Source organism: Gymnoscopelus braueri, assembly GCF_963280865.1.
Source record: "Gymnoscopelus braueri genome assembly, chromosome: 19".
NCBI lineage: Eukaryota > Metazoa > Chordata > Actinopteri > Myctophiformes > Myctophidae > Gymnoscopelus > Gymnoscopelus braueri.
The window spans coordinates 10,222,488-10,235,667 of NC_137621.1; the positions used below are offsets into that span (position 1 = coordinate 10,222,488).

Consider the following 13,180-nt stretch of genomic DNA (forward strand, 5'->3'; position numbering starts at 1 on the left):
TTCCTGTTTGCCTGTCTATTGTGCCTGTGTCCAATTGGCACTGTGACTGGACGGACAGGCATTACTGTTAAAGGACGACATCACCCATTTTCAAACAATTGGTCCTCACTAATGCTCATTATAATATGGTACCATTTCTGTCTACTCGCTCGGTATCTCAGAGGAGAGCTGTGGAACAGTTCAGAAACCCGCCTACCAGTGACATCATCGATGGGGAATCCAAGCTAATAGAAACTGCAAGCTTTCTATTCCTGGAAAGTTAGCATGCTATAATGGAAGCCATTGTTCTCACGTTCATACAAATCTAAATAAAAAAAAAGAAATCTTGTTTTGAAAAAAGAAACCTGCCTAACGATGATGTCACAGGGTTGGCAAAATGAAGTCATTCAGAACTTCGGATGGGACATTCTTCCAGAACATTCTTCAGACGCTCTTGCACTCCCGAGACTATCCAAAGAATGTTCAGACAGAACAGTGTGATTGTTCAGGCGTTCAAGGTGGGTGTGATTTATTTTTTGTTTTGTTTCCGCATTCAGACCATGGCTTCATTCTGCCTGCAGTGAAAAGCAGCGCTTATTATGAAGAAATGCATTGACACTAGTAGTTCTCAAAAATGTCAATGTATTTGGCCAGCGGGTACCCCCATTTGAAAACATTTTATGTAACGGTCCTGGGTTCGATTCCTGCCGGGGATGCTGTGGGCGCTGGGGGGGGGGGCGTGTCCTATCCTCCGCGTCATCAGCGCCCATACCCTAGGTGGGGTTGGCGAAAGGGCCTACTCTGTGTGGACTTTTCGTGTTCTCCCCGTGTCCCTAGGGTAGGTACTCTCACAAAAACATGTACTAATCCTGGTCGCTATACCGCCTCCCCCATGACAGCGGGAGCGCCTGATGGAGGGAAAAGGAACTGGTTGGAATAACGTGTTCCTTCCACGCGCTACGTCCTACCGGGGAAACTCCCCCCTGTCAGGTGATAAGAAGGTCATGTTGCATTGAAGGAGGCATGAGCTCGGCTCTGGGCTCCCTAGGCTGGCGGCGGGGGAGTGTAGCGCCCAGGATCACTTAAGACAATTGGCACCGGGTGAAAAAGGGTTGCAAAATCGTGGGATAAAAAAATGTATTAGATGTAACAAGAAGATTTGTCAAAATGTTTCGAAAATGTAAGCTCAGATCGGCAATCTTCGAATAGACGAAAAACCAAATAGGGATTAAGTGTTTAAACTTCTCATTTTGCTGTGGACCCCATGGAACCCCCCTCAAGGACACGCACGCACACTCACGCACACACAAACACAAGCCTTAGTCCAGGTATGCCCGACACGCTCCAATAATTAACTCACGCTTTGCTGCCATAGAGAAAAATGCCCCCCCGAACCAACCTCATCGACTGCGCCCTATGGACATATAATATAAACCTTAAATGTCACCGCGTCCTCTCTCTCTCTCTATCCATGTGCCCCCCCCCCCCCCCCCATCCTTCCCTGAGCAGTCCCCCCACATGCAGCCCTAAAAGACCCATTTTCCTCCACCCACAGGCCTCGGGGTTCCGGCCGTCAGCTTCTTGGTGGAGGAAGCAAAGAAAAGCGAAAGCCTGCCTGGTGTTGCCTTGACATTCAGCCAACATCGGCAACATCCCCAGTCGGTTTAACGCTCCAGCGGGTCTTCCGAGTTCTCTGCGTGTGTGTGTGTGGAGATGAACGGATGCCAGCCTGCCTGCCAGGCCCTGGCGTACTAACCCATTCAATCCGGAAAACGCATCTACAAAATGTCTTCTAAATCCTAACGTTTTTCTGAAAAACATATGTTGCTATATACAGTATATCAGTGGTGCTCATCAAACTTTTTCATGTCAAGGACCCCCAAAATTATATGTATTGGTCGCGGACCCGCCTCTCAAAATATTTTGTTCCAGGGACCCCCCAGATGCAAAGATTTTAAAAATGTTCGCTTTAAAAAAAATCTGAGATTTGCACAAATTTTCATGATTTTTCAAAAAAAGCAGATCTACAAGCTCATAGCGCGGCACTCGGTGCCGTGCTATGAGCTTGTAGATCTGCTATTTTTGAATAGCCCAAAGTATAAAATAATGGTTTTATAGCTCAAATCTAAAATGATGCGTTTCATCCGGATTGAATGGGCTAACTGAGCAAGCAGACACAGGCAGGAACATCAGGAATGACACCCAGAGAGGAAATAAACTCACTTTCCATTTCCAGCTGCGACCCTGTCCTGAACCTACACACAGAGCTACAACTGCTATATTTTATTATTATGGCGTTGTTGCTGTTGGGCAGAAACCTCTCATCTATCTCCATATTTTAACTTTAATGTGTTTTTTCGTTAAGTAACGCCTCTACTTGACATAACTACTGCGTCACACAAAAGCATCAAAAGTGGAGCTGTGTTTGTGTCTGTGTCGCCAACAACAGCTGCATTATAATTATAATATAATAATTAGAAAGAACGACCAGCAGGCTAAAAATACAGAGTCAGTAAATCAACCCGGGTATAAAATGACCGTAATTTGGTTACATTTTTACACTCTCAGAGTTACTAGGTTATGGGGGTCTGTGGTCTAATGCAGTGGTTTTCAATCTTTTTCATGACAAGGACCCCTAAATTGATATAGGCCTACATTTGGCAGCGGACCCCCATCTGAAAATGTTTTGTGCCAGGGACCCCCAGAAGCAAAGATTTCAGTAAAAAATGTATGTAATGTATAATGTAAATATATTCAAAGATTTGCACACATTTTCAAGATTTTTCAAAAATAGCAGATCTACAAGCTCATAGCGCGGCACTTGGTGCCGCGCTATGAGCTTGTATATCTGCTATTTTTGAATAGCCAAAGCGAAGTGGTTAAAATGATTCTGAGGCTATGTTAACTAATTTCACTGGGGACCGCCTGGTACCTCCCACTGGTGGTCCCCGGACCACTGGTTGAGAACCACTGATCTAATTGATTAATTCCCGGCAGTGAAAGGGTTAACCATAAAACAAACATTTTAGTTGCGAGGACCAGGAAAAGGTCTATTTCTCTACTGTACCTCTGGGGACATTTGGGCCTCACAGGTATAGTAATACAAGCACACACCTTCCATTCTACACTGTGTGTGTGACAGAGAGCTCAGAGGCTTCATGCCAGCAGCAGTCTAGCAGCTATCAGCTTACCGCTCTGATAAGAGAGAGAGCAGAGATGACACCTTGTATGGTGTGTATTGTGTTGTCATCGTGTCCCTCTGCGTGGTGTTGGTAAACAGATCAATGTACTGTAACAGCAGTGAACCTGAGCTCTGTAGCACTTTTGACTCAATGACAACATCATAACACATTCACGATGACACTGATGCTTCCTCTGTGTACCGCTTATCCACACAGATGATAATCTCTCAAGAACAGATTCTGCTCTCCGCTTGAATCTGTCGGGGGGGGGTTCGTCATAACGTGTACGCACTGGCCTACAAGTGGGCGTGCCTTCAGATCAGGAAGCAGGCCGCGCTTTACCCAATCAAATGTAGTGGGCGGAATTTACTGTCTGTGCTCTCGCTTGCCACTGAAAACAAACCGAAACTCATTTAACAATAGCGTCCTCGGAGCAGACAAAACCACGGAAAGATATTCACATTTTAACTTGCTCTTTCATCATAGAAACAAGTGGGCTTATAACCAAAACGATCCATGTTCTCTGGGAGAAATGGTGTTAGTGTTCCGTGTAGAAATATTGTTAGTGGGAATGAAAACATAAGCGCACCACCGGAAGTTGAGCGCTGAGGGCAGACCAAAACCCCGGTTTCCTTGCGCACGGGTGCTACGTTGAGCTCCTCCCAGAGCCAAGTGAACGAGTAAAAAACAGCAGAGGGCGCTGTTTTTCCTTTTTATTTGGCGATGGGTTCCCAGATTGCACAGATGATGACACACGCTAAGTGCTAGAGCCCCGGCCCATGTTATCGGTTATGGTTTATTATGGTATTTCCAACCAGTGTTGATTTTGTCGACTAAAACTATGACGTCCTTTTTTTTCTTTCATAAATTAACGCCCTACTTGATCAGACTACATCGTCACACAAAAGCATCAAAAGTAGCAGATCTACAAGCTCCAAACGCGGCTTTTGAATTTGAATCCTGAAAAGTAGGTAACATTTTTGGACAGTTTCGGAATCCACCCGACAGAGACGATATATATACACACACACACACATATACCTGTACTTATTTTTTTTCCTTCAGTCCCCAACTCCTCCAAGTGTTTACTTAGCCATCAGTACCCTGAGTCAATATGCCTTTATTTAGTCATTCTGTCTCACAGCAGCCCCTGTCCCTGAGACCTACCACACACACACACACACACACACATCAAAGTGAGTGTGTGTTTTCTTTTCCCCCGCCAAAGGCAGCAGCAGCGCCATTTTTAATGTTGTTCCAAATTCTTCTTGGAAGGGCCATAATAAGCCTGCTGCTCTGGTCCTCCAGTCCACAGGGCAGAGAGAGGCTGGGCTGGCTGTGTTTCACAGCAGAGAGAGAGAGGAGGGTAACTCAGGGCTTTATCAGCCCTGCCTGGCTGCCTGCTACAGACAGGCTCAGCTCTTGGTTATTCTCCCACCAAACCGTACCGACCGGCAGCTTGTATGAACTTGTAGATCTGCAATTTTTTTTAACCCTTTAAGACCTGGAACGCATCTGTGTCACTTTTGATTTGAGCTAAAAAGAATTATTTTACACTTTGGGCTATTCAAAAATAGCAGACATACAAGCTCATAGCGCGGCACCGAGTGCCGCGCTATGAGCTTGTAGATCTGCTATTTTTGAAAAATTCTGAAAATGTGTGCAAAACATTGAATATATATAGTTTTAAAGCGAACATTTGTAACTAAAATCTTTGCTTCTGGGGGTCCCTGGAACAACATATTTGGAGATGGGGGTCGGCGGCCAAATAAATATAATTTTGGGGGTCCTTGACATGAAAAAGTTTGAGAACCACTGATATAGAAACATATGTTTTTTCAGAATACTGTTGGGATTTAGAAGACATTCGTAGAATCGGCCTCAGGTCTTAATGGGTTAATAGCCAAAGACATCTAAAATTACAAGAGATGCGTTCCCCCATTGAATGGGTTAAGATTCCATTATGGAGTAGTCCATAACTGGCATATACAGATAGATTTTTTTTTGGCCAGCAATTGTAATCATTAGGTTTGTCGCGTCCATATAATACCTAGGAGTCGGGCTCGGTTCTGTAATATTTCGGAAAACAAATCAGATCTGCCCGGTGCAATTTTGGGTCACAATGCCTAAAAGGCAAACAGGAATGTTTAAATTAAACCATTAATCGGAATTATTTGTATGACAATTAAGCATCAATAAAACTGTAATGGTCGTGGTGGCAGAGCCCTGTAAATGAACACGTTCATATTTACAAGCCTGCAATGTAGTTCTAAATCGTTCTAAACAATTGCTTTCTGATCTGAGCTCTTTCTCCGTTCTGCCCTCCCCTCCCACAGCTGTTAGAAGTCTCCTAATGAGATTAATTAAGACAGCCCAGAGTTCGTTTAACGAGTTCCCCGCTAGCCTGCGGCTTGGAACAGAGTAACATCATTGGGAAATGCGAGCTTCGCATTCCAAAAATAAAACAACTTTAAAATACTATTGAGGGCAGTGGGCTGTTTCTCCACACTAGGGTTTCCAAACTAGCCCTTCCCTTCCGTTGAGTCATTGACACATCAAATTTAAAAAAAAGATACGCTTCTTGATTATTCGATTAACCCATTAAGACCTGTGAGGGACGCATCTGTGTCATTTTTAGATTTGAGCTAAAAAAACATTATTTTACACTTTGGCTATTAAAAAATAGCAGATATACAAGCTCATAGCGCGGCACCGAGTGCCGCGCTACGAGCTTATAGATCTGCTATTTTTGAAAATTCGTGAAAATGTGTGCAAATCTTTTAATATACATTGTTTTAAAGCGAACATTTTTAACTCAAATCTGTGCTTCTGGGGGGTCCCTGGAACAACATATTTTGAGATGGGGGTCCGCGTACATACGTCCTTGACATGGAAAAGTTTGAGAACCACTGATATAGAAACACGTTTTTTTCAGAAAACTGTTGGGATTTAGAAGACATTTGTAGAATCGGCTTCAGGTCTTAACTCATTCTCACTGTTTTTTTTTTTTTTTACCCAAAGACCAAGGAGATATGATTTTTTGAAGATCTAGACTCCTATCCACTTCCTTGTTAACTTAAAACTTAAAAATTCTGTATCTCGGCTCCTGAGTACTTTTTTTTTCAATGAAAAATCTCTGGCAGTGGGCAAACGCGTCCAGAAATAATTCAGGCAGTGAATGAGCTAATGGATTAATCAAAAAAAGTTAACATTATGGATCGCTGCAGCCCTTACTGCGTTTCCCACAAGCATCACCTCACGTTGTCTTTTAACCACTTAAACCCTATATGGACGGAAGTCCTTCAAGGCTCTATACTAGTGTTTTATTTTTTTCCGTATTCCATTATTGTAGGGAAAGCTTTCGCTGAAAATTTCCGATCGACATGGATGCTGGGGTTTAAAGTAATACAATGCAGGTCCACAAATAACGATTCTTAGCAGCCTCTGCTGGTCATTACCGTCACTGCAGGCCGTTCGTTTATTCCTGCGTTACCCAGAATTCCATTTGTTTTCACCGGAAGACGGAAGCGTTTCAAAAAGCGTTCTTTTAATTGTTTTATACGATCTGCGGATCGTTTCTCTTAGCCAGTGGAGCATTAGTTACCGTAGGATGTGTTTTCTTTTGCTGTTGTTTTTCCATCTTCAAATCCTACAATCTCTTAACACATTGCGTGCCAATCGCGTAGTTCTACGCGAACCTAAATAATTGCGCAGCGTGCCAGTCGCGTAGATCTACGCATCTACTACATTGTAGGCCTCTCTCGCAGTGACAAATTTCATTGTAGGCCTCTCTCGCAGTGACACATTTCATTGTAGCACACCGGAAACGGAAATGAATGTCAATCGAAGATTTTCGTTCCCATCCACCGCCGCTCTAAAGCTTCCGCTAATCCGCCATTATCTCGGTGTTGTTTTTCTCAGCGCTGAACGCTGTTTAATAGAAACTGCGACTACTGCAAAATGGAATGTCGCCAATTGAAAATGTATTCTCTGGGCCACTCACACGGCTACCCTGTGTGTCTACAAACAGTTTAACGCGCGATCATAAGGTATTTAGCGAGGTCTGTGGCGAGGTGAAAAAAACAAAAAAACAACAATAAATCGCTGGCACTGGTGAGTACATTATGATATTAAACTCTGGCATAGAATGTGTTAAAAACAGCGTGAGATTCCTTTTTGTTATTAGCGCTGTAGTTCCTGGCCAAACAGGAAACCGGTGCGGTAGTTCCTGGCCAAACAGGAAACCGGTGCATTTCCGTTTTCCGTTTTCCGGCCGGATGACGTCATTTTCGCGGGAATGACTAACCTAGCCACCGTTTCAATAGAAAATATAATAGAAAAGGCTTTCGGGGGTGAAATTCATGGAGTGGGTGTTGTGAAACATTTGCCACTCACAAAAGATATCAAATTTAACTTTAGTTTTGTTGAAAAAGTTACCTAGTATTACTTTAAGTGGTTAAAGAGTTATTTCTCTTTCAAACATGTTTGGGGTCATTTTAACGTCTACTCAGCCTTTTTTAAGTTGTTTGATTCAGTATTTAGATATTCGATATTAAATTATTCCTATATAAACCCAGTGGTAATTAATTGAAAACCCATGTCCTTGGTTCTGGTGACTGATATTGGCCTTCTAATGCGTGAGAGGGCTCTGTTCCTGTTGGGATAAATCTATCATCTTTAAAATGGAGTTTGAAGTTACAATGGGTTTGTTACAGACGTTAACATGACCCCAAGCATGTTTGAAAGTGAAATCTCCCTTTAAAAGTGCGTGGAACCTCAGTCCTTCCTTCTCTCTCTGCCTCCATATAAGCTACAGCACTTCCAGCACACATTCCACACCAAGCCTGCCTGGGATTAGTGCCATGCAGAGAGGCTTACGCTGAAACAGATATAGTGGAGGAGAGAACGCATGGGAAAGGAGCGAGAGAGGGAGAGAGAGAGAGAGCGCGAGAAAGATGCTCTGATATGGAAAAGGACTTTTAATGTTATCTCTTACTCACAGCCTGGTCTGACTTGGAGGGGGGGGGGGAAGAGAGAGAGAGAGAGAGAGAGAGAGAGAGAGAGAGAGAGAGAGAGAGAGAGAGAGAGAGAGAGAGAGACAGACAGACAGAGTAAAGACAGAAAAATAGAGCAGATACCTTTTAAAAATTGCTGCTATTTTTTTTAGTTTATTGAATGTGTGTGTGTGTGTGTGTGTGTGTGTGTGTGTGTGTGTGTGTGTTTTAAAAAGCAAAAGCACAATTCAGGCCTAGTGTGGCCTATGTTGCGCTGATAAGAGCAATGGTCACCAAGTATGGCCATTTTGAAGTGTTAAACACTGCTATAACACTGCTGGCGAGCAGTGGTGCACTTGCAGCATCCAGGTCCACTGTCATACCTGTGCGACCTTGCGAACCATGCTGGGAACTGTAGATCGTGAGCTTGTAGATCGGGCTATGTTCGGCGCACAATAATTAATTAATTAATTAGTTAATTACCTATCTGCCTCTCCAGGTCGGCGGCCTCGTCCGGGGAGGCCCGGGGCAACACCCCCGGGTCGCTGAAGCTGGTTCTCAGCAGGGTTCCCAGCACAAACAGGAACAACACGCCACCTATCACCGGGATGGCCGGGGTCAACTGGCTAGCCAGGAACGGACAGCTGTGGGAGGAGGAGGAAGAAGCAGTGTTAATTTTGACAGCAAATTCTGATTCAGTCTTAGTCTTAGTCAAAGTATTAAAAGGTCTTAAAAGTCATTAAATTGACACTTTAGAAATGTGCAGATATACCCTGTATACACTTATACTGTATGTCGGTTTGTTTACTGATGAGTGAGAAAACAATGTTGCACATTAAGCTAATCATCTGGGGACCCCCAAAACAATGTGGGGACCCCCCTGGGGGTCCAGACCCTCAGTTTGGGAACCACTGTTCTACAGATTATGAAAGGACAGAACAGGTACTAAGCTTTCAAATGATGTGTCACACATTGACATATATTGTCTCTGTCCCTTTTCTGTAGACCTGGACACATGTCTGTTCAATTACAAACACCTCCTCAAAGTGGACAAACGTGTGTGTGTGTGTGTGTGTGTGTGTAAACCCAACACACTGAACACAGTACTGGACAGCATGCAGCAACCACTGCTGGAAGCAAGCCAACAACATTTAGGAAGTGCCTACCACTGTAAATCACCACTTAATATGGTCAGTAGTCATTCGTAATCCCTAAAGTCCGACTTCTCACACACACACACACACACACACACACACACACACACACACACACACACACACACACACACACACACACACACACAAACACACACACACACACACCAGGCGTGGTTTACTTGGCATCCTAATCTGATCTGATGAGATAATTCAGCCTAATCCTATTAAATGTGTGATGTGTGTAGGTGGTTATTACAGTAATCACATTTAGCCTGGTTTGGGGGTGGGGATCATGAGTTTCAGACAGACAAGCATGGAGAGACGGAGAAACAGGCATGTGGAACCCATGTGTTGTTGGTTTGAGTAAAAGATGAAGTGGTTCTGAAATTTTAGTTATAGAGGGCAATTATAATGTATTAAAGCATATTTGGCTTACTAGCCAGGGATCCTTTTAACATTTTTCAAAAAATATTCAAAATGTTTCACTTTTTTTTCAGATATTCTTTTGAAAATAGCCGATCTACAAGCTCACAACGCGTCACATCACGATGCGTTGTGAGCCTGTAGATCGACTATTTTCTTTTGGGCTCGTTTTCATAGACCTGGTTTCTTATTTCTATCGCAAAATCTGGCAACGCCGATTCCAATCTGGATAGGCCAAAAATGTGATGTGGGGGCTGCCAGTCAGTGTGAGCATAGCTTCAGACCAACCGACAGACGTTCATGCAAAAAAATCTGTCTCGACAGAGATTGGCTAAAATGTGACCAACGACGTCCAATGATATCCATTAACATCCAACGGAGCACTTTGCTCTTTGGAACGCTCCCTGTAACTGCCTCTTTCATCACAGTGGACCATTTGATGCCGTCTGTGTACACATTAATACCTCTTGGAAAGGAAGCAGCAGTGCAGAGAGAGAGAGAGAGAGAGAGAGAGAGAGAGAGAGAGAGAGAGAGAGAGAGAGAAAAAGACAGAGAGAAGGAGAGAGACAGAGAGACGGAGACGGGGGGAGAGAGAGAGACAGACAGACAGACAGACAGACAGAGACGGAGAGACGGAGAGAGACAGACAGACAGACAGACAAAGAAACCGAGAGAGAGAGAAACAGAGAGAGAGAAACAGAAAGAGAAACGGAGAGAGAGAGACAGAGACAGAGAGAGACAGAAAGATGGAGAGAGAGAGAGAGAGGCAAGGCATTAGTATAGCACATTCCAACAACAAGATAATGTGCTATACACCAGACATCAATCAGCAAAGGAAACACATTATAAAAAGTGCAGGAGAGAAAAGAAAGAAAAATAACTCAATGAAAGGCAGGGAGGCAAACAGAAAGGTATTTAGCTGTGATCTAGAAGAACTAAGCGTGACAGCAGGCGTTGCACTTTTCTGCTAGTTTGTTACCAGATATGTGGTGCATAAAAAAATCTAAATGCTGCTTCTGCAGTGTTTAGTTTTGATTCTCTGGAGGGAAAGCAGACCTTTCCCCCAGATGAACCCAGTGAGGTCTGGAATGGTTCATGATGATTATCAGCACAAAGATCAGAAATTTATTTTTGGCCCTAAAAACCTTTCAAAGCTTTATAGAACAACAACAGTATTTCGAAATCAATTTTCTCTGACATACAAGGGAACCAGTGCGAGGGTTTAACCCCATTCACTCCGGGAACGCATCTGTGTAATATTTTTGATTTCTTTGGCTATTCAAAAATAGCAGATATACAAGCTCATAGCGCGGCACCGAGTGCCGCGTTATGAGCTTGTAGATCTGCTATTTTCTTTTTTTTTAAATCATGAAAATGCTTCTGGAGGGGGTCCCTGGAACAAAATAGTTTGAGATAGGGGTCCGCGGCCAAATACATATCATTTTGGGGGTGGTCCTTGACATGAAAATGTTTGAGAACCACTGGTATACGTTTTTTCAAAAAAGGATTTAGAAGACTTTAAAAAAAAGGAAAATGAATACATTTTATCCCACTTTTTGTAACCCAGCGCCCACAGAAGACATTTGTAAGAATCGGCCTGAATGATTCGAATGAACGGGTTAACTCATTGAGTGCCATTGACGTGTTTCACCGCAATGGCGCAACGTGCCAATGACGTGTTCAGAACCCAAGATATCATTATCTGAAGATTTGCTGCTCCATTCACTCCTTGTTTAACTTATTACTGAAAAAGGCTGTATCTCGGCTCCTAAGCACTTTTTTTTTACTAGAATTTTTGGCCCAGACATGCTATTTTCAACATCAGACAATTAATGCCAACAAGGTCGCGATGACCTCGTTGACATTTGTGAAACCACACAGTGCAACCCTCAGTGATTAGCACCCATCAGGGGATCGATTATACTGGAGATGAAAATTCTGGGACTACTTGAAAATCTAAGATAAATTGAAAAATCTCTGGCACTGGGACCACATAGCCAGAAATAATTCTGCCACTCAATGAGAGAGAGAGAGAGAGAGAGAGAGAGAGAGAGAGAGAGAGAGAGTGCGCAAAGTGGGAATGGAGGAAGATTCCGCCATTGTGCCATTATAATAATGTTGACCAGCAGAATGGTAGAGCCTATAGGACAAGCATTACTGCCTTTCACCAAGCACTTAACCCATTAAGACCTGAGGCCCATTCTACAAATGCCTTCTAAAATCAGTGGTTCCAAAACCTTTTTCCATGTCAAGGACCCCCAAATTGATATATATTTGGCCGCGGACAGACAACCCCCACCCCCCCCCCCCCCGATCTGAACATGTTTTGTGCCAGGGACCAGAATTAGAAAAAGGATGAGGCCTGAGCAGATCTTAGTCACGATGCAAAAGTTTATTAAAAGAAACCAACGTTTCGACAATGAAGTCTTCCTCAGGAGACCTCCAGAAGACAAGATTTGTAAAAAAAATAAAAATGGAAAAAGAACATTTAAAAGGTTTTTCAAACACTTTTAAGATTTTTCTAAAATGTTCCAAAAAATAGCAGATGTACAAGCTGGCAGCGCGGCACGAAGTGACACGCTGTGAGCTTGTACGTCTGCTATTTTTTAATAGCACAACGCTACACAGATGCTTTCCCGGTTTTAACGGGTTAAGGCTGCATCATTGCTCATTGAACTGCCATTGGAAAAAATCAATGAAGAGCATCTAAAGGCTATAGATCATAAAGCACTCCATGATTATGACAGGTGACCCAGAAGTCATGCTGTGCCTGGGGGGGGGGGCTAAAAGGATAATCCTGATTATTTTGGTTAATATTGTAATCACGATTATTAATCGCGAATATTGTTATTGTGATTACGGTGGGGAAAAGATGTTTGGTTATATCGTTTTGTTAATGCCTTTGTTTGTTGGTTGTTTAAGCCATGTATTTGGTCATATGGTTTATGTAATGTCCTCTCTCTCTTCTGTGAATGTATTGTTCCTCTGTGATCCTGTGTCATGATGGTACAAAGTCCTGATTATTAGTGACCCTTTGATCATGATGAGGACATGAGGGCAACGTGAAATAGCTGAATGAATACGATTAATTGACGAAGTTTCACGATAACACATTGCATAGGATTTTTCTAAAGGAGTAAATATTAAAGGATATTGTTGCTGATGAGCGGGTCAGAAACCGCTCATCTCCATATTTTAACTTTTTAATGTATTTTATTCTAACTTTTTTCGTAAATTAATGCCTTAACTCTCTGGCTGCCAAGAACGAGTTATCACGAGTATTTTGTAATTTTGAGTAAAATGTCATCGCGACCTCCCCGTGTATACGCCTTTGAAAATAGCATGTCTCTGCCAAAAATACATAGTAAAAAAAAAGTACACAGGAGCCGAGATACAGCCTTTTTAAGTAATAAGTTAACCAAGAAGTGAATGGAGCAGCAAAGCC

General features: G+C 43.0%; 1 protein-coding gene across 5 annotated transcripts in view; it reads right to left on the minus strand.

Moving 5' to 3' along the window:
- The window catches only part of LOC308074915 (palmitoyltransferase ZDHHC14-like), a 109,396-nt gene that overhangs the window by 51,443 nt on the left and 44,773 nt on the right, over positions 1-13,180 (minus strand). For 4 of the 5 annotated variants that reach the window (XM_080414445.1, XM_080414443.1, XM_080414446.1 and 1 more), the window contains exon 3: positions 8,639-8,799. The exons of the other annotated variant lie outside the window; for it this stretch is intronic. In XM_080414445.1, the coding sequence (XP_080270571.1) occupies positions 8,639-8,799 (161 nt within the window). The remainder of the gene's footprint in view (positions 1-8,638; positions 8,800-13,180) is intronic. 5 annotated transcript variants of the gene reach the window in all.